This window comes from Magallana gigas, chromosome 10 (assembly GCF_963853765.1).
Source record: "Magallana gigas chromosome 10, xbMagGiga1.1, whole genome shotgun sequence".
Taxonomy (NCBI): Eukaryota; Metazoa; Mollusca; class Bivalvia; order Ostreida; family Ostreidae; genus Magallana; species Magallana gigas.
In genome coordinates this window covers 26,241,017-26,263,632 of record NC_088862.1, presented here as the reverse complement: position 1 = coordinate 26,263,632, position 22,616 = coordinate 26,241,017, and the positions used below count along the sequence as shown (strand labels likewise).

The 22,616-nt window shown below is 33.1% G+C and overlaps 1 protein-coding gene across 2 annotated transcripts; it reads right to left on the bottom strand.

Moving 5' to 3' along the window:
• LOC136272413 (fucolectin-like) lies at positions 1 to 18,969 on the bottom strand. 2 transcript variants are annotated; one of them, XM_066073952.1, is made up of 4 exons: positions 9,346 to 9,555; positions 9,176 to 9,226; positions 1,142 to 1,372; positions 1 to 755 (listed from the first exon to the last, which is right to left on the bottom strand). In XM_066073952.1, the coding sequence occupies exons 1-4, from the start codon at positions 9,515 to 9,517 to the stop codon at positions 547 to 549; spliced, it is 663 nt and encodes a 220-aa protein (XP_065930024.1). In that variant the 5' UTR covers positions 9,518 to 9,555; the 3' UTR covers positions 1 to 546. The 2 variants fall into 2 exon arrangements, with proteins under 2 accessions (XP_065930024.1, XP_065930023.1); XM_066073951.1 differs by lacking the exons at positions 9,176 to 9,226; positions 9,346 to 9,555 and adding an exon at positions 18,593 to 18,969.
• Positions 18,970 to 22,616: the final 3,647 nt, after the last annotated feature.

The window sequence follows — 22,616 nt, the reverse complement described above, 5'->3', positions numbered from 1 at the left end:
AGGTTGCTAAAGGCTATTTAGTTCATTCAATACTGGATGAACAATTTTATTTGGTTGAGAAATCAAGTTTTTATCTTACATGATTTGATAGTAAAACTACTTCCTTCTTTAAAAAATTTAAAAGATAAAAGAGATGTAAACGTTCAACATCGTAAACATTCAAAGTACCAGTGTTGCTGCAATCAGGATATGAAGTAAAATATATGACGTACATTATAAAAAAAACGATGTCCATAGACCGCATCTCTAAATTATACAGCCATGTCCCAAACTACATGTGCATGATTTGCCTCGATCTCTTCTGTTTTCTCTCTGTTGCATTTTAACGAGACTTAAATTTGATTTTGACCAAAAAAAAACCATGATAAAAATAGGATAGGGGTAGCAATTGGGAATAATTTATGTTGATGTCGATTTTTTTTTTTCATTTTTTTTTCAAGACGAATATTTTTGCAGTGTACCAAAATAAACCCCAATCATGTGTGCATATATACATGATAAATGTAATCCAGCAGCAAAAGATTTGTTTGTTATAATCTTTGGGCATTAAAAGCCAATCACGTCCACTTCGCAAAGTGTGAGAGGACCGGTCAAGATGGAGACCATTACGTATCTCCCCATTGTTTCTGGTGGACAGACAAGGACAACCAGTTGAGACAAAGTACCGGGACCAGCAAAGAAACCACAGGTTGTGTTTACAGAAGATTCTGTCAGCCCCACAGTGACTGTAACATTCTGCAACCGGTCTGACACATCTAAGTGTAAAAAGAAATCATATATTAATAGAATTATGACGTGTATACATTTTTTTTTATATTGAGTACTAAAAATCAAGTTTTATTTATACTGGCCACATTTGATGGTCATTTTTTCAGCCAAAAAAAAAGACCGGCGACATGTGTTTCTTATTAATTTTTTTTATACAGTAATCTTTAAAATATAGTTCTTTTTACTCTTTTGTTATGTGGTTTGGTTTTTTTGTCTTGTTTTGTTTTTGTTTGTTTGATTGTTTGTTTGTTTTTGTTTTGTTGTTTTGTTTTGTTTTACAAATACACGATTATATTTTGAATTAATATAACCAACAAATGAAGACTTTTTTTTTTAATTTTTAAAATATGTAGAGATGTTTTGGTACACTAACCTATTCCGTGCTCGTCCATTCCCCTGTTGAGCATTCTGACACTAACAATGTAATACACAGCCCTCAAATCCACTCTCCACCATGGGTTTTGTTCTGGAGAATCCGCAGTGTGTGAGCACGAATTTTGCAGAATGTCTGTGTTTCTGTTTCCATCTACTGCCCTCTCTGCTTCATTAGGTGGAAAGGTTGACGACTGTTGAGCTGGTTTACCAACCGCAATGTCCCACAACACTATAAATAACGGGGAAAGACCAAAACCAAAAATTAAAATCTTCTAAATATTGAGGTTAAGCGACCCCCCCCCCCCCCGATCTCTCTCTTTCTCTAACTAAACGCGTGAAAATAATATCCGTGTAAAATCGCGAGAAGCACATCTCGCTGATTTTAAAATCTCGTTTTTATCTTAAGAACAGTTATATACATAGACGTAGACGTAGTCATGGACATCGGTCTTATAACAAACCAATTATACACGATGTTTTCTTTGATTCATTATTACCTTAGTTAAACAAACAATTGGGTCTCCATTACATTTGCACCAAATTTTACTCGGTCCCTTTGAAAGAATTAAATAATCGTCATGAAAAAGTCAAGGAAAAGCCACATTTTGATTTTTCTACTCTGAAATACAGACTCGGATCCATGATTTTGGATATTGCTTATCATCGGCTTTTTAACCCTACACAAAAAGAAAGTACTGCTCATGCACCACGTTATTTTTTCATAGTGCAGTATGCCAATAAGGGAATCGATGTCGTTAATATATTAGCAATATTCTTTATTACAAAAAAGTTCAGCCCTGCATTCCGTCATATTTCAAGATAAAGTCAACCCCTTGTATTTCCTACAATTTTACTGCAACGATTGCTTCCGAACTCTTGAATTACAAACAAACTCTGCCAGACCTTAATATCGAACATCTGAACCAATTGTGCAAAAGTGCAAAAGTTAGCAGACTTATTTTGTATTCTTACGAATCAGAATTCAATCATTAAAACAACTTGTACGTGAAAAAAATAAATCAGTCGCTGTGGCCTTCAACTAATTATTCAGATATATCGACGACGTATTAGCAATTAACAATCGTTATTTCCATACCTACGTCGACTCGATGTATCCCAGTGAACTTGAAATAAAAGATACCACAGCGTCTTTGTCATATATATATATATATATATATATATATATATATATATATATATATATATATATATATATATATATATATATATATATATATATATATATATAATACACATTTTTTGCCAAAATTAGATAATTAGATTATAGTTAATACCATTTTTCAGGCCTTGATTCAGAATACTGCGGGATTAAGACTGCCGGTATCGTTTGTTATCCCCGTTGTATGGCTACGCGTACAGAGTTGCATATTATTCTGTCAAAATGCTCAATTTGTTTTTATTCATCGATTGTTCCCTGCATCAAAACAGTTCCCGCCATTAGGTATTTCAGCCACCTATTGACTTCTTAATGTTTGTTTAAAAATTTCCGGTTAAGCATGCACTTTTCAGGTTAATCGGATGTTTTAAAAATTATCAATAACGATGATTTCATGGAAAAAGTATTTCCATCGTATGTATTGAATTTCCGTTATGGATATAGTCCCTGGGTGTTCCAAAAAAAAAAATGAAAATGAAAATTGGTACCGTATATAAAATCGATGAAATTTAATATACAATGTATTTCAGAAGATTTGAAAATTTTGCAAGAATATGCACGATCAAGACCTACCGCATTTAATACTATAATTAATTTGCAACCATGTTCTCTAAACCGGACGTTGCCTAATCCGACCAATTTTTTTAGAACCACCCTCCGCCGGTTTAGACAAGTTATGCTGTACAATGTACACATTTATTTACAAAATAAACGACATAAAAGGGATTTGCGTTATTCCGCCTCGTGTTTAAACGTTAACTGGCTCCTAACGTCGAAGCTAGTATGATTGTATTATGACTTTGACATCTATGCTTTTTATATTATCTATTATAACATATAAAGTATACAGCATTACTATTAAAAGAACAAGAATAAAGCAGTGTTATACATTTGTTGATAGTTTTTAAGTTTATGTTGTTTATAATCGATGCTAAACATGCTAAACAAACCAAACGGTTATCTTTTCTAACGAGTACCATGATGATGTTTTTTTTGTATTCCCCAATTTTTTTTTTATTTACTTTGAATAAGTATTTCTTACGTTGAAAGGAGAGCAATTCCGTGTAAATACGTCTTTGACTCTGTAAGATCATTCATTTGGTTTGCATGGAAAATAATTTGATACTGTGATGGCCGACAAAAAGGAACATGCAGCTTAAATAGGCAGCAAACAATAAAGGGAAATGGAAATATCCGGCGGATATAAACGTTAAAATATTCTTATGATAAAATGTTGTATTTATGGCAAACATAGATTAATTATTTTTTTTTTTATCTCCTACAAGATATAATCGCACTTTTGTTTTGTATCAATCTCTCTTTGACTCGTTGTTGCCTTTGTCAAAATTCATGGTCGTTTTACCCTCTTATTGTTAACCACGCTGATATGGTTACAATTCTTGTATCACTTAAGCTGTCTTATCGCTTTTCATTAAATAATTTCAAGTTTCACTTACTACACCCAGCTTAATTCATGCACACACACACACACCCTCCCTCCCCCTCTCTCATAACTCATAACACATTCTAATATTTTGTTAGCCAAATGAATTATCACAGATTACAAATACTTAAGATGTGCGATTGGAATAATCATGATTTGAATATCGCCCCTTTTTTTTGTTGAAATGGTTAGTGTACTGCATCAAATTCTCAGCAGCAGAATGTCAGAAATAGACACAGGTGAATGTATTTACATTTCAACTCGTACGACTGTAAAAACGTTGTAATATATTTATTGATGGAAGTTTTTTCTCCTTATTTTACGCTCTATGATTTGAATCAATGATTTGATGCATCGTTAACCAATATAATTTAAAATTGAAATAATTTAACAACGAATCAATGTGTGATAACGTATACATGTAAACACGAGAAGCATGTGTCCTAGACTATAGCGAATCGGTTGTCCACTTGCGCGGCGTCTCCCGGCCGTGTTATGTAAATGTGGAACTCAACGTAGTGGGTTTGAAATGTTTTCAGTTTGATAACTGAATTTTATTTTCCAACAATAACACTATTTAATGACATAGACGAGATCACAATGAACGCCGTCATACTATCTATATATTACGGGCGTTATCTCCCGTGCAGACTAACCCTGGGCCAACCGTGAGCTTATTCTCTTGTTGTTGGACCCAACCTCATGAAACCTCAGACAAGCCAACACGCGTTTTTATATAGACTTTACATGAAATATACTTTTACGTGAGTTTGGTATGCACCAGCACCGAAGGTCTGATTCCAACTGACTATAATTTACAATTCTGAATAATATATAATGAGCAATGGAATAACACAATAAAGGATTAACATAATAAATACAGATGTAAGTAAATCAATCATCAAACAGCTATTGAGTAACTCGGGACATTTTAGCAGCATGTACATAAAAGGATTAATAAGATGAAAGAAGCTTAAGTGTCAATAAACATAAACAGAAGTCAATTAAAAGATTAGCTGTCCATCACTGATTGTGCCTCAGGTGGGATTGATGCTGCGCGGAATTTATAACGTTTATAAAACAGTTGTCGAAATAGATGAACAGTTTTTGTAGCAATTAACACACGGTCCGAAAAAGTTACTTTACACAATAATTAAAAATAGTCCGAAAGATTGAATTTCACACCGTGACACATATATTCTTTTATTTACGAGGCCAAAACAGCATTACTTCGTAGGTTAATGGTATAATCTTTTTTCTTTTACACTTTTAATATCGATAAAATCGGATATCTTTGTGTTTGCAGCTACATTAATAAACCCATGCATGTTTGCATTACAGCAAGGCGCAAATTTTGTGTACTGGATGACGGTAGACTGCTCCTAGTCCAGCCGCGAACTATTTTCTCGGCTGCGGGCGAGGGATCGGATACATACATGCAGCTCGGATTTTAAATGCGACTCAAATGCATTGCATAGAAGCAGTTCTTTTATCCATAACGTGTTTTCCTAGAAAAGAATTAAACTGTTTAAGCACTTTCCGAATGTAAGGCTGGTACACTGTCTATGGTAGTTACTGTAGGTAAAGGTATACTCTTTTTTTTTTTTTATTTACTATTAAAATCGAAATATTTGAGTTTGCAGCTGCATTAATAAACCCATGTGTGCATTACAGCAAGACGCAAATATTGTGTATTAGATAACGGCAGACCGCTCGCTAGTTTAGCCGCGACATATTTCCTCGGCTGCGGGCGAGGGATCGGATACGTAATTGTTCATATACACAGCTCGGAATCCAGCTAGATTTAAATGCGACTCAAATGCATTGCATAGAAGCAGTTCTTTTATCCATAATGTGTTTCACTAGAAATTAACTAAAATGTTTAAACACTTCCCGTATGTATAGTGGTACCCTTGATGTCAGTTATACGCACAAATATCCCGTTTATTTGCCAAATAAAACACAAATACAAGGTAACAAATCTAGCTTTTTACACTCATATTACGCAATACACCAATAAGGTTCAGAGCAATCGCAGCAATGTTAAGGCGTTCCGATGCTATAATACGGCTTGAAAACGATATTATTTGAATCATCGCAAAGATACTTTGACCGGGAGTATTTCTTAAAATATATGTCACATTTATTGACACCGATGTTAAACATTGTATTTGATGCATTTTTGTGACGTCATATGTACTTTGTAATCACGTGACAAGCGAATCCTAATATTGCAAACGATTTATCTAAATCGCATCGGCGCAGGTGATTAATGACATTAAATTATACAGTCATATTTTTAAGAAAAATCCTTTGTAACGTCATACACTTTGAAGTTCTTGCTTGGGAAAGAAATAGATATTTCGTTTATGGAAGATATTGTTGAAACATTCCACAAAATCTTCAAAATAATGTACATTTTTACTAATCAAAAGCGATTTACAAAAAATTGGGGCAAATCCGTATGTTTCCCAAGCACGTTTCACATCGGTACTTTCTCTACCAACTTTCCGTAAAATATTCTAAAATTGTGTTGATCTTTCACCTGCGCCAAGCTGGTTTTACATGCATTAAAAATTCTTCATTCAGTTGTTTACACGTAGCAGGGAGAGTCTCCAAACCACTAGTTTATAAATAGTCTTTTATTTAAAATGATGCCTTAAAACTGCCGATTTTTATATTCTGGTTTTTAATATGAATAAATTCTGCACGTCTAGCATTAACGGCAGCATCTATGTAAATGAAACATGCGGTATTATACTGGTTTGATATAATTCACTTTTAACGTTAAGGTATACGTTTACTCAGAATGAAAAAAAATTTCCACTGATGATAATGAAAAACCATCTGTTGTGTGTAAAAGACCTAACATGGTAGTGCTATTTTTCACTTTCAAAAAAGTAGGTCAATGACCTACTTTTTGAGATAACGGCCATTGAATATTTTTTGAAAATTTAAAAAAAGTCACTAAAAATTTTACATTATGCTTGGGATTTTCTTAATCATGAAAATAATAATAATTGTTAAACTCTTTTAAAAATGAAACACAGTTTATGAATGGCAGTGACACTTAACAGACACAAAGCATTAAACTTTCATTCCCAATTTTTAAAAATATTCCAGTCCGAATTTCCTCTATCAGTTTTTATATTCCTACCCTTTTTTGATTCAATTTAAAAAAAACTAAATGATGATAATACTTAAACATTTATAGCATTAAACTAGGTATATTGACCTTACTCTGCAGGCATAAACGTTATATGAGGTCAATGATCAAAGTCTTGAGATATGGTGCCTTTTATCGTGTTTTAGCATTTTTCGCTATTTTTGTAGTGTGTGTAATTCAAATATCTAAACGAAAAAGTGAAATAAAACCAAAAAAAAATATGCAAAATGATGTTGAGTAACAAATAAAATCTTAATATTGAATATTACAGTACTACTAAAAATTTGTCAGTGAAAAACAAAATCTGAAAATTTTAGTCCGAATTTCCTCTGTTTTGCTAAAAGTCCAACTTTGTTTGAGCCTAATTCCATAATATAGTAAAAATAATAATTCATTTCGTAAATATTTTTAGTGTTTAGAACAAATTTTACTCATGACATTGAATTTTATAACAATCCGAATTTGAAAACTCAAACCATGAGTAAATAACGTCCTTAAGATACATTCCCTGAGAACTATCGACAGGAATGTAGATCGTGACGTCAAAGTTAATTATGACGTCATATCGTATGAGGTAAAGACAAGTGACTTTCTACATATCGCTGTAGAATTCATCGGTAAACCTTAACATGCCCGCGATATCTATCAGATCTGAAAGTTTCATGTAAATCGACCGGGTAGTTTCTGAGAAACCGTGTACACAAAATATGTAAGAAAACAGAAGACCTTAATAATAAAAAGAAACAATAGAATTACAAGAGGGTCTTTCGTTGGAAACGGAAGACCCTAATAATAGGGAAAAAGAAACAAAGCAAAAACAATAAGGTCTTCCGTTGGAAACGGAAGACCTTAATAAAAATAGGGAAGAAGAAACCGAAGAAAAACAATAAGGTCTTCCGTTGGAAACGGAAGACCTTAATTATATCTCAGATTTCGAAATTTCTTCCTTGTTAAACCTCTGTCACATCGGGGCTGCGACCTGAAGGCGATCCTGATGCGTCCTTTATTAAAGAATATAAAACGCCAAGATACACGCAGTAGAGTCTCTTACAGCGCTGTAACAACGCAATGGCTTCTTCATTTGTCACGATGGGGTCGCCTAGAACATTTTAGAACGCCATGCGACGGCGCACACTTTAAGCATGCACAAAGTACACGCCGTGTCTTATAATATAACACATGATATTGGCTTTTGTCAAGTTTTCATTTTGAATTGATTTATGCTATAAAACGATGTTTTCTCATAATAGTTTCAGAGGGTTTTTTTTACATACAAAGTTCTATACAGCAATACTTATTCGCGGGCAAGAAAATGGTATTTTTTTAACCATAGGGTATGACTATGAGAAAATGTTTTCTCTATAAGATCAATATATCTTTATTTAATTTACAAATATTCAACTTTTTTAAAGGTTGTATGGACTGTAAAACATTCTTAAAGCGTGAAAACAAATTATGTAAGCAAAAACGTAAAATATTGAGTGCTTGTTCAAGACAGTTGGAACATACAAAATAAAACAGCTCGACTTAGGGTGGAATAACACATCATCACAAAATGGCTAGCCACTGATCGAAACGACATTTCGTTTTATTTAAATGATTGTATCGACTGCAACATGTAACTTACTCCATAGCCGAGTGGATAAAGTGTCGGACTTGTGATCTGTTCATCCCGAGTTCGAATTCCGCAAGGGCTTTTGTTGTTACTTACTGAAATAATTATTTTAGATATTCATTTTTTTTAATCCCAAAACTGCAAATTTTTTGCTTATTTGACATATGTACAGTTATCTATCTTTTTACCTATTATAATCAAACAATGTCCTGTTAATTTGAGTGACTTTTTTCAGGTGTGTTATTCCACCTTAAGATTTCATTTTTTTTTCAATGATAAACAAAACGTCATGTTTATAATCCTGGTGGCATGACCCAAAGGCGGGGGTAATGAACATTAGTTTACTGCATATAATTTTCGAAAAAATTCTATTTTATATAAGAAATGGACAATTTAGAAGAAAAAAACTTAGAAAAAGACAAAAAAGACAATTTACAGTAGAATATATTATACTTAACCGACACAGATGTAAATGTAAAATGACACATAAACATTATAAAAATTGGATCTTCTGTTTGTATGCTGACATCCCCATATAGTGTTTTCACTAAAAAAACTAGTATACAATTGTATAGCTGAAGTACATGTAACATGACAAATTACAGTGAATATATATGTTTCGACACCAACCGTTATGATAGTTTCCACTTTCACAATTGTTATTTGTTTCACCGAATTTTTCTGGAAATAAAAAATATATATATATATTGAATTCTAACACACATATTACCATTAAACAGGTTTTTTTTTTCATCTGCCTGACATATAAAACCGCTATTGATTGACCGAGCTGACATTACCTTTGATTAGCAAACCAAGCACGATGCAAAAAGCAATGAAGACAGTTGTAGTCACGGCAGAAACAATAACCAGTGTAATCTTTGCATAGAGTTTTGGTTTACTTCCTACTGAGAAATTAAAGAAAGGAGAAAAAAATTGATTAAGCAAAATATTTAAACAATATGAAAACATAATAAAATCGACAGAGGTAAACAACAGGTTGTTTTCACTTTTTGGTCAGCTTGCTTATAGGTATAATATAAACCTTAATTTAACATCACCTATTGATTACTTGTACCCCCCCCCCCCCAAAAAAAAAATGATAATAATAATAAATAGGTAAACAATTGAACCTTTCGAATCCCTCTTTTTCATATGCGACACTTTACTCAAGGGTGTTTCGGATCATTAACATATTCAAAAGTGCGCGTATTAGATGTGCGAAATTAAAAAATAAAAGACATGATGATACTTTAAGATAATAATAAATTATTAAAACTAATACTGCCTCTCTTACCTCTTATGTTCCCTTCACGATCCGGAGAAACAGACGACATCCCGCTCACTATGTGTTTAAAGTCAGTATGATATTTTTTTCAAAATTAGCATTAGAGTCTAGAAGATCATCTTTTACCTATTAGGACTGTATTCTGCTTATATACAACACATTCACCCGTAAATGCACTTTATGTTTCCTGTTTATATTACTTCTTTGCTTTGCATTATAAGAAAACGTTTGTACTTCTGGTAATTGTACCTATTTATTTAAAAAATAAATGTTGTTTAATATTTAGAAGACTTTAAAGATTTAAACGCTAATCAAATATGCACTTTCGTTTATCAAATAAGCTTTCCTTTTTAAAAGGTACAATTTTTTATTTCATTTTGGTGATATTTTTAAAAGTACATGTACGTAAGTGAAATTGAAATTGATAATAAAAAAGCTGAAATAATTTTTTTTATGAGTCATCACATTCTTTTTTTCTGGGCTTACAATATGGATCGCAACATTAAACATTTGAAGATTTTACATTAGAGAATCACAAATTGATTTATTATATGACAACATTTATGAGCAAAAACAAACAAACAAACAAACAGACAAACCAGAAGAAAGACTATCGCTATCTAATATAGAATAATAAACACTAATGAAAACTAGTCATCACATAGTTTCTACACGTTATCGAACAACACAATTTATTACCCTTGAACAGTTAACAAATAGCAAAATTCAAATGAAGACCACAATGAATATAAAAAAAAACTCTTTGAAAAAGACAACATTGTTTCAAAGAGTGCTAGAAAGTGGACATACATATTTGTTTCTGAATTGCTGCGCTGTGATAAAATTGTTATAAATGTCCTATGAAAATAGAATTTTGTGTACTTTAAAGGCCACTGATGCTTTTTTAATATAGATCAAAGCATAACTTTGAAATTACCGTTTTGAAAGATAATCTGTTAGCAATTTGGTACAAATACATTTGAATAAATCTGGAGTACAAATTATGTATTATTAAGAAATTTACATTTTTCAAATGATTGACTCCTCAATTTAGGAAAATCGACAGGTTTTGTAAATTCAAACAATACAAAGGGTACTTTACATGTCAATGTTTAGAATATCTAGTCGCAATTTAGTATTATTTAACATGTTCTAAGCAGGTATGCTTAAAATTAATTTATGTAACTATATGTTTTTCTACACAATTGATTTGTAAAATAAAAAAAAATCATTTGTATAAAGGTATTTTTAAGTAACGTTTCGTGGGTATGACAAGCAACTTTTAGATATCGATTGATTTCTCACCACTCTATAGCCTTTGTTTGCTATTAGCCCAAGTTGTATTATGTTAATGCATGTACATTGTGCATTTACATTAAAGTTTCATATACATTAGCAATTCATACAGTATTTTTTTTTTCTATAGAGACGTTTAACGTACAAATAATTGCTAGAAATTAGTGCGAAACTTCAATTTCATACTCATTTTTGAATACACATTCCCATTAGCTTGAACAGGATAGAACAGGATAGAAATACCTTCGTATACGAGTATTCCCTTTGAAGATTAGTTATAACCGTTTAGGCCATCAGGCGTAGGTAAAATGAACCGTGGGATATGATATTTGGTAGTAGTTTCCTGAAGGGAGATGGGGGGGGGGGGTTACTAAAGAGCTTTAGGAGCCATTGTGTTCAGGGATGAGGTACATATATTATCAAAAAATCTTGACATGTACGTCTTTATAATGTTGTCGTTAAAGCTATGTACAAGTAATACAGTTACAAAGTCTCTTTTTAGGTAAACACCTTTAATTTGTTATTATAAGTCCCTGTTTGAGAGTTGTTTCAAGATTGGCACTTAATTTATTAATTCAAAATTGTTTAAAAAAAATAAAACCTAAAACACGTCTCATTTAAATGACCCATGTACAATGCACCCTGTCAGCAATTAGTAAAAATAACATAAAACAGGTTTTGATTGGACGGTAATTTTAAAGATTAGCGATAACAACATATGTGTTGTATTGCTCTTTTATTTTACAATGCTAATGTATCATGCTACAATATATGCATTTAAAATTGTATCATATAAATCTTATGAAGAAGTGTATCTGTGTATCAGTTTGTTCTCCCGCCCATAATATTTATATTTGGTGTATATTTCACCATATGTTTGCACTGGAAATCTGCGGCGTTCAATTTCCTGTAAACACACTTAACATGGCACATGAGCACAAGAATATATGTCATCACGCGTTTTGGATATATTTATCATTGTAAGAATAAATGAAACGTTCAAATTTACATCACAAAATAAATGACAAATTAAACAAGAGGCCCATGGGCCACATCGCTCACCTGAGGAACAATAGGTATGATAAAGTCAGCTTAATGGAGTCATAATACAAACAATTGGACAATGTACAATAATACATGTAGATCTTGTATAAATGAAATCCATTTTTCCCCCTTGGAACTCGGATAGCCCTGATTGCTGCCAATATTTACAAGAGCAGACTTTAATCACCGCTCCTGCACATATATAGGGATGCAACGTTACGCAGGCATGAATGACCACACACCTACGCAACTCAACAGGTACCAACGTTAACGCAAGCAGGGATGACCGCACACTTGCGCCAACAGCTCAACCTAACGCAAGCAGGGAGTACCACACATGCGCTAGAAAGACCAGAACACCAACAGGGATGACCATACACTAATGCTCCGCCGCAACCACCACCAATACAAGCACGTATGACCGCACACTAGTATTAATGGGATACAGGGCAGGAATGACCGCACACTCTATATCGTAGGTTAGAAAACAACGAAGATTAAACAGAGCAGGGATGTCCACACACTCAATCTAATCGTACCTGTTCAAGTTTAACCCCAAACAGTCGCTCATTGTAATGCAATAAACACTGTCCCTATATATGTGCCGGTCTAAAATAATTCATAGTATCTAAAAATTGGAAATCAAAAATAAACAAACTAATCCGGCCTAACCCAAAACTACTTATGCAGAACAACTTATATACATTGAATATTTATTATTGTATGAAAATAATCATCACAATAATTGGTTAACAGTGGATGCATTAATTAAAATAATCAAGAATCAATAAATCAAGGGCAATAACTCAATACAGTAATACAAAAAGATTCTAATGAAAAATAGCTGCCTGCTTCAATTTTATAGTCATATCACATGTTGAGTATTGCAGTTCTTAAAAAGATCCTTTACAATTGTTTATACATGTATATGGGATATTTAGCTACATCAAACTCTGAACCTTTTGTGAGGCCGAAGAATTGTCCTGGAGCCGAAGTCTTTAACAATTATAAAGAATCATCTTGCTGATTAGTTTCTGAGAAGAAGATTTTTAAAGATTTACTCTATATATTCCTATGTAAAATTTTAACACCCCCCCCCCCAATGTGGCCCCATCCTACCCCCAGGGATCATGATTTTCACAACTTTGAATCTACACTACATGAGGATACTTGCACACAAGTTTCAGCTTTCCTGACTGATTAGTTTCTGAGAAGAGATTTTTAAAGATTTACTCAATATTTTCCTATGTAAAACTTCGACCCCCCATTGTGGCCCCACCCTAACCCCAGGGGTCATGAATTTCACAACTTTGAATCTACACTACCTGAGGATGCTTCTACACAAGTTTCAGCTTTCCTGGTCGATTAGTTTCTGAGAAGAAGATTTTTTAATATTTACTCTATATATTCCTATGTAAAACTTCGACCCCCCATTGTGGCCCCACCCTAACCCCGGGGGTCATGAATTTCACAACTTTTAATCTACACTACCTGAGGATGCTTCCACACAAGTTTCAGCTTTCCTGGATGTTTAGTTTCTGAGAAGAAGATTTTTAAAGATTTACTCTATATATTCCTATGTAAAACTTCGACCCCCCATTGTGGCCCCACCCTACCCCCGGGGGTCATGAATTTCACAACTATCAATCTACACTACATGAGGATGCTTCCACAAAAGTTTCAGCTTTCCTGGCTGTTTAGTTTCTGAGAAGAAGATTTTTAAAGATTTACTCTATATATTCCTATGTAAAAATTCGACCCCCCATTGTGGCCCCACCCTACCCCCGGGGGTCATGAATTTCACAACTTTCAATCTACACTACCTGAGGATGCTTCCACACAAGTTTAAGCTTTCCTGGCTGATTTGTTTCTGAGAAGAAGATTTTTAAATATTTACTCTATATATTCCTATGTAAAACTTCGACCCCCCATTGTGGCCCAACCCTACCCCCGGGGGTCATGAATTTCACAACTTTTAATCTACACTACCTGAGGATGCTTCCACAAAAGTTTAAGCTTTCCTGGCTGATTAGTTTCTGAGAAGAAGATTTTTAAAGATTTACTCTATATATTCCTATGTAAAACTTTGACCCCCCATTGTGGCCCCACCCTACCCCCGGGGGTCATGAATTTCACAACTTTGAATCTACACTACCTGAGGATGCTTCCACACAAGTTTCAGCTTTCCTGGCTTTTTGGTTCTTGAGTAGAAGATTTTTGAAAATTTCTCGAAATTTTTCCTTAATTTCTAATTATCTCCCCTTGAAAACGGGTGTGGCCCTTAATTTTCACAACTTTGAATCCCCTTTGCCTAAGGATGATTTGTGCCAAGTTTGGTTGAAATTGGCCAAGTAATTCTTGAGAAGATGTTGAAAATGTGAAAAGTTTACGGACAGACGGACAGACAGACAGACGGACGGACAGACGGACGACAGACAAAATGTGATCAGAATAGCTCACTTGAGCTTTCAGCTCAGGTGAGCTAAAAATCATCAAATCATAACAATCCGTAAGTAATCAAAGTACTGAAAGTACTAAAAAGCGCTAAGCGGGGAAGAAAGTGTTAAAAATATATCGATTGATATGAAAATACATGTAAAGAATCATATCGTTCGTTATTGAGAAAAATGCACTTAATATGTAAGATTGAAATTTCAAATTTACAATTATATAACAATCTGCCTTAAAGCATGTTTAAAAAGAGAATGCTTGATTTTAACATTTTAGCAATTTCTGGAAATCGAGATCATTTGTAGTAATTTTATAATGATATTGCTAGTTAGTTTTAAACAGATTTCGCTACTGTTTAGCAGAGCTACAGAGTGCATGGTTCTTGTAAAGTGTTTTTTTACTGCGTAATTTGTCCATACTGCACATAAATTAGATCATTAAAAAAAAATTATATTTGCAAATTAAACGAGGTTAACTGGTATCACTTTATACAGATTATTTCATATGTTTATTGAAGTATTTCAAGTAACTCGTCAAAAAAATTTCATTTTTATATAAAACATGGTGTTCATAACTGTAAGATATTACAATTTAAATAACTCAAAACCTATTGATGTTGTAGAATTATTTCACTTATTAGTATACACCTAAAACACAACTTAATGCATATACCATCTTTTTTTTCTCTCGGAATAAATCATCATGATATGGGTTTTGGAGCACCCGTATCTGATATAAAATAATGACATTTAAATGAAACTTATTGTTAATTTAATACTAGTAGAACAAATGCATCTGCATGCAGGATAACTTCAATTTAAATGAGTTCTCCCTACTGCAAAGTTATGATATTTCAAGAGTACGTCATCTCCAGGGTACGACCTCTCAGCATCCGCCAGTAGGTGGCGGTATATAGGAAACGCGAAAACGAAAGTGGAAGTAGGTTTAGAAATCTGGCGACAAAAAAGCGTTACAGCTATGCTTAGCGCTTTAAAAAGGGATAACAAATCCGGGAAATAACAACCTGTTGTCGTTTTTACTAGTTTCTACAAAAGACACTCCGTTTATTGAACTCTATGTGTGATGATTGCCTGACGTCATGACGATTTCTTTTTTTTTTTTAAAAGCCCCCTCTGTCTTATTAGGTTTCAATACATGGCAAAACATATGTCTACTGGGATTTTGTATTGCAACAGATATAAAAAGTACCCGGATGATTATAACGTTAAAAAATGTGCTAAGTATTCGGCGTGGCTTCCGAATGGAGAAAAAAAAAACCAACGCGTTTTCATTATAAATCTCCGCAAGAAATATGTCTTCGATCCTGTTAGTTTTCCGATTGAAAAATGATAATGTGTCTATGAAGATATCTTGTATAATAGTATACATGTATCCCCTTTCAACAATTTTTATTTTGTACTTCTACACATGTGTGTGTATTTAATTAAAAATATAATCGCCCAAATGTGACAGTACAATAACTTGGGGCAGACTATAGCTGTTCCTTTTCTGTTATGAGAAAATGACAGAAATGCCTTTGATTCTGTCATCTTAACGAGGCCGAGTACAGAACGAGTACGCACGCTTTCGCGCAGCGTTTCATTGGTATTGTGTCGTCATATTTTTGCTTTGTTGACGCCATGGCGTAATAGTTTCAACTGCAGATATTCAGCAAAATTTGTTGAAATTAGCTCGATTGATGCGTAAAATTGATATTATATTGTGGAATAAACATAAATGTCTCAAAGTATAAGCTATATTTGGGCTCGGTTCGAATACGTGAAGGGGGTTCAGCAAGCCTAGCCCTCTGTCACGTTTTCTTTATCCGCCTAAATATAGCTGAATTTCTATATTTCAAGACAGTACCATGTATTTTATATTAATAACCTTTAATATGCGATGTTATATATTTATTTATTACTGAAATGTGTTTGAATGTTTTAATAATACCTTAAAGATTACCATTTCCGTCTTTGTCAAATCAAAAAATAGCCATTATCTGGCAAACTGGGAAATTAGGCATGCAAAAAATAACTTTGATAAGACTCCTGGATCAAACCAGGAGGTAAAAGGGGTTTTTTATTTGACCATTTGATGTCTTTAAGCAATAACTTTAATATGTAGAACAGAAAAAGAAATCCCTAGGGCAGAAGTTTTAAAAAAAATGTAAAAAACGTGCAAAATTGATACATTTCAGGCAAAATCCCATAGGGTCCCATGTTAAAGATAAACAATCTTTGAGATGACCCCTTGAACAAACGGTGTGGTAAATGTCTGATTTTTTTTCCTTAAAACAATAATTATATCAGTAGAAATTTATGTAAAAAATTTCATTAAAAAATCTAGGGCAGAAAAAATTAGACCTGGCCTCGTTAATATAACAAAAAAAAAATTAAAAACTTAACTGTTTTCTTTTCAACTTTCAAGCTTACAAATATGTGATACCTTTCTGAAATAATTGAAAATGATTTTAATTGTCAATAATATTTATGCACTAAAATGAAAGACTTATAACGTCCTGAATATGCGCATTCCATTTAAAGCTAAAATTAAAATCTATTTTTATAAAGTAAATGATACAGGCTTCCAATGGAATACTTTTGCTAAGTCAGGCAAGCGTTTTGGAAACCTATTTTACTTGTATAGCAGTAAGACACAGGGGCACGTTCTACAATGATCGAGGATGTTTGTAACCTGTATGCCTTGATTTCTATCTGTTTTGGTTCGTCTTTTTTTTTTTTTTTTTTGGGGGGGGGGGTATTCCTTACCTGTGCAGTGGTTGTCATATTTTTTTTCAAAAAGCGCTTCTAAAAATATTTCCGTCCAGTGTAACCTGTTTGGGTGAATGAAGTACCTGAATGCTGTAAACATGAATTGTGATCTCGGCCTTATAAGGAGTGTGTGTAGCGGTGAGCGGAACAAAAGAAATCTTAAACTTAAATGGCGATAGTCAGAGATGAGAGGGAAAGGGTCGTATTCATGAATTCATGTCAGCTCTAATATGTTCTCTTTGAATATGGGCAAAATGATGAGTTACCATATCATGGGGTTAAACTAAGCTGAAACATTGCAAATTCACGGACATTTGCCCCCGCAATAACTGTTGTTTAAAACTTATGTTTCTACACCCCCTCCCCCCTCCCTCCCCGTAAAAAAAACCAGAATGACGGTTTCAATTATCTGATTTAGATGTTCATTTGACACCCTGTGTGGATAGTTACGTATTATAATACTTTCTAGTCCGTATACTTTTGTATGGTCCAAAACTTCAGAAACGTATTATACAATTTGCGCTTTCTGATCACTGTAACCTTTTAAACTTACATGCAATAACTTTCAACAAATACACCTACGAGATTGAGCCATCAGGTAATTATAAACCTTCAGACTACTGGACGGTGAACGCTTTAATGACCACAAGTAGTGTACGAAAAACTATTGAAGCTCAAATTTATTACAACTTGTATACACACTGCATAATAAATAAAAAGTTGTACATAAACAAATTGACCGTTTTATTTCTACACATACGGCGGTTTCTTCAACACATCATTGTATCTTAGTTAGATTCTATTCTTTTTTCATCAAAGGGATATATAAGTGAAGACTGTATGCTTTCTGAGCTCCTTAAACCAAATATTTTTCAAGTTCCTTGTATTGTTTAGTAATCAATCAAAAATTGATTTAAAAAAATTAATAAATGTATAGTGCGTAAAACATACCTTTAAGTTCACATTGTACCTTGTTGAAAACAATGACATCAACATTCACTGCTAAATAATGATAACATTTCTTAGGTCCCAAATTCCTTTTTTTTAAATTAAGCAATATCAGGTAATCTGAATAATTCAGTCTTCGCTGTTAATGAATATCTATATGATGTAAAAGAAAAAAATACACGTATACACGTACACCAAAATTATTAACATTACATTTATTAATATAATTTATATACATGTATACATCACCTCGTATTTCATAGTGTTCCCAGCTTTTTTCTGTTTGATCTCTTTGGGTGTCTTTGGAACATCTCTGATAGAACAACATGCACCGTTTGCTATCTCGGTTCCAGGCATATGACAGGCACATATAGCCTTGTTCTGTACACTTTGTTCCACACGAAAGTCTACTGCTCAAGAAGATGTCAAATAACGGTAACTCGGCCCTTAAGTTATCATCAAGGTCCTGACATCTAATGGATGCTCTTCCGTGAATACAATAAATACAAAAAGATTGTACATTCAGGTAAAGCAAAAAGCTCAAACCGTTTTTGGTCTTCCGCATATCTTCATAAATTTTTAAAAGTTTAAAACGACAGTCTACTTTGAGAGTGAAATATACACCTCTCTACTGATCGAATATATATCTAAACATATCTATTGATTTTGTTTTTTAAAATATGAAACAAACTGCCCATTTATTATTTGAATTGATGTTTTGTGTATTGATTATATTATGGCAATGCATTGCAATGCATTATTTAATTTCGAAATTTTGCTGGAAATGAGCAACACCACATCTCTTCCATATGTAGATACGATGTTGATGTTGTACATGACTCAAATTGTCTTCTTTATTTCTACATTTTACACATAAAATCACAATGGTCCATGTTACCTTAAAATGATAAAATGAAACAAATTTAAAAAACATGTATCAAATCTAAACACTTCTCGTACAAGGCATATGTTGCTTTCCTTCCCCCCCCCCCCCCTCCTGTCTACTGCAGACTTTTTAAAAGCTTAAGCTTGTATAAGACACCTCCATATTGTGACGTACTTCCTATCGAAATCATGGAAATGAACAATAAAATTAAGCGTGTATGTCTAATGTTTCTCTTTTTAAAAATTGTTACCTAACAGTGCAGCGCAATGGGTTAGAGAGTAAACCACGAAGCTGTAAGTAGTGAGTTTGAATCCCTGGGACTTTTATAAAATTCATAATATTTACCAATTATATTGAAGCTATGTGTATAAATAAGTAACTTATTATTCTAATTCAGTAAGAGCAGTATACCGTTTCAAGAAAATACCATCCAGTTGATATCTGTGGCATCTTATGTTATGTAAATTTCATATTAAGTTATGTTTTACTTGTCACTGTAAATGTTGGAATCTGGTTTTATTTTAATTGCATTGTCAATATAAAGTGTAGTTTTGTAATTAAAGTTACAATACTTGGAATGTGTCTGTAAAGTTCAAAGGTTGGCTTTCTTTACAGTACGCACTGTAATTGATTTTTTATGAAACGTATAATGAATTTGTGGTAACTTATAGCTAATGTTTTTTCTTTCATTTGGTCAGTTTTCTCGTATTATGTATTATTTTGTAGGTCAATGCCTCTATATTTATTATTCAAATAAAATCATCGGATACACAGTACACCATCTTCAGTTTTCTTTGACTGCTCGGTTACAAACGGATTACCCTAGGCTTTTGTTTTTCTACGGGTTTTTTTTATTCTTATTCATATTAGGGTCTTCCGTTTCCAACGTAAGACCCTCTTGCTTTTTTTCGGTTTCTTTTTATTGGGGTCTTCCCTTTCCAACGGAAGATCCTTTTGTTTTTCTACGGTTTCTTTTTATCATTTTTTTTCCTGCAAATTTTGTGCAGCCCATTTGTCGAACATTTTTTTACTGAATGCTATTAAACTTTCAGGGTATGTAGGTAATGTTAAGGTCTAAGAAAGGTTTTTTTTACAAATTTTTAAAATTCACTTTTAGTTATGAGTTACATGTATTGCCCTTAAATTGAAAATTGGGGGTCTTTTATCCAGAGTTGATCTCGGGAACTACAGATGATAGGTGCATGGAATTTCGTGAAATTGTAGTTAAGTGTTGTAGATTTAAATTTGCTAGCATGAACATTTTGGTAAATTTCTTTTTTAAGTTTTCAGCAATTTGTCGTTAAAGTTAAAGGTTTTTTTCGGGGCTGAAATTGTGTTGCTTTTTGTATCATAACTTTTAATGTAAAAATATTTTGTTAAAACATACAGAAGAAAAGTTGTTTAGAATAACGAAAGTTTTCATATAATTTTAAGAAAAAAGGGCTGGCTCCTATAATCAGGGGTCAGCAGTCCATAAACGTCTTTTTCTGAGAGCTAAAAATTTTATCATTTATGAAAAAAAAAACTAGATTACTTTTAATAAATTAAATTTTGTCATTTGGTATGAAATCAAACAAGCTCTGTGCTATATTTATTTGTAATTTCATAAAACAAATATGCGAGAATCGTACATGAACGAGTTAATTGTCTACATAGACACACAAGCGAACAATGTTGTTTCAGGGGGTAGCATTTATTGTTATTGTTGTGAGTAAATTTCACGGCTTTATTTTGTTATCTAAATCATTTATAAATGCAATGAACATATACAACTACTTATTTAAACGTGCTATGTGTCCACGCAGAGCATTTTTTGTCGGGGCCTCCCTGTCTGTAACCCCAAACATAAACAGTGACGAACAGCTTTGTGGGAAAAACAGAGCTATGAATGCCGAAACGCAGAAGAGAAATTGTGTATTTGTTCGCCATGCATGTTGTACGTTCATATGCACATTCAATCCACAGTGAAGCACATCAACATGTACAGGGAACACTACTTCGTATTTGTATAAGGAGGGATATATTCTTCAGACTTGTTTGAATCGTTTACGAGGAAATTCTGACAGTCACAGTACGGCATTAAAGCATAAATAATTTGTCATGCATGTGACTATGTAGATGTACGTAAGCACACTTAACTGACATGTGAAAGCCTACAATGTTGCTTAGTACTTAATCCATAAAACCTATCTTTGTTTATCATAACCATATTATTGAATGAAATTATCTGTAATCATTTTAAGTAGATATTTCTCTGTATTTATCTATTCATACTTTTGGAACAATGGATTAATTTTGGGCGAGGGGGTTAATATTGAATATTTCAAGGGGGGGGGGGGGTGTTTGTGTTGGTCATTAGGTTGTACAAATGTGTTGTACATGAAGATGTAGTTGTTTGTTCTCTCCCTCTCTCTGTCTTTGTCTCTCTATCTCTCTCTGTCTGTCTGTCTGTCTGTCTGTGTGTCTCTCTCTCTCTCTCTCTCTCTCTCTCTCTCTCTCTCTCTCTCTCTCTCTCTCTCTCTCTCTGAGTTTTAAATGTATGTGTGCTTGTGATATGAAATTGCAAATGTTGAGGATAGTGTTTGATACATGTAGAATTAATTTCTGAACATTCCATTTTAGATACCTTGTAATTTGAAATGGAACTTCATCAAAAATTAAAACACAACAATGAGACACACTTAATGTAAGTAATATTTATTTTCGTAACAATGATGTCTAATTACACTTGTCCAAGTTTGAAAGAAGGAACTTGTAAAAAATATATACCCAGTATTTGACATGCAAATATTTATTGGGGAACTTTATATTGATTATAAATATTTCACAGACTTAGTGGGTATTTTGTGTTCTTGTAGATTTTGAACTTTAGTTAATTGTAGACTCTTTTCCATAGGATATGTTTTTCTATAAATTTTGTTAAATTTGTAACCATGGTAATCATTAACAAGAGTAAAGGAAACCTCTTTATTAGCAAGTTTCTTTTCCTGATGACATATCTTTAATGGGTTAAGGATGACGGACTCAATTCCATTTGGGCAGATATTTTGCACAACTAAAAGGAATGATTGTTATACGAACATATAGCCTTGTTCTGTACACTTTGTTCCACACAAAAGTTTACTGCTCAAGAAGAGGTCAAATAACGGTAACTCGGCCCTTAAGTTTTCATCAAGGTCCTGACATCTTATGAATGCTTTTCCGTGGATACAATAAATACAAAAAAATTGTACATTCAGGTAAAGCAAAAAGCTCAAACCGTTTTTAATCTTCCACATATCTTCATAAATTTTTAAAAGTTTAAAACGACAGTCTACTTGGAGAGTGAAATATACACCTCTCTACTGAGCGAATATATATCTAAACACATCTATTGATTTTGTTTTT

What these genes read in the sequence shown, in the direction of transcription:
- LOC136272413 (XM_066073951.1), bottom strand. Translation starts at nt 18,908, where the DNA reads ATGCGGAAGACCAAAAACGGTTTGAGCTTTTTGCTTTACCTGAATGTA. An exon ending in GGAACACTATGAAATACGAG is followed by an intron (nt 1,373 to 18,592) that starts GTGATGTATACA and finishes CGTTATTTATAG; the next exon opens with TGTTGTGGGACATTGCGGTT. An exon ending in AATGGACGAGCACGGAATAG is followed by an intron (nt 756 to 1,141) that starts GTTAGTGTACCA and finishes TTTTACACTTAG; the next exon opens with ATGTGTCAGACCGGTTGCAG.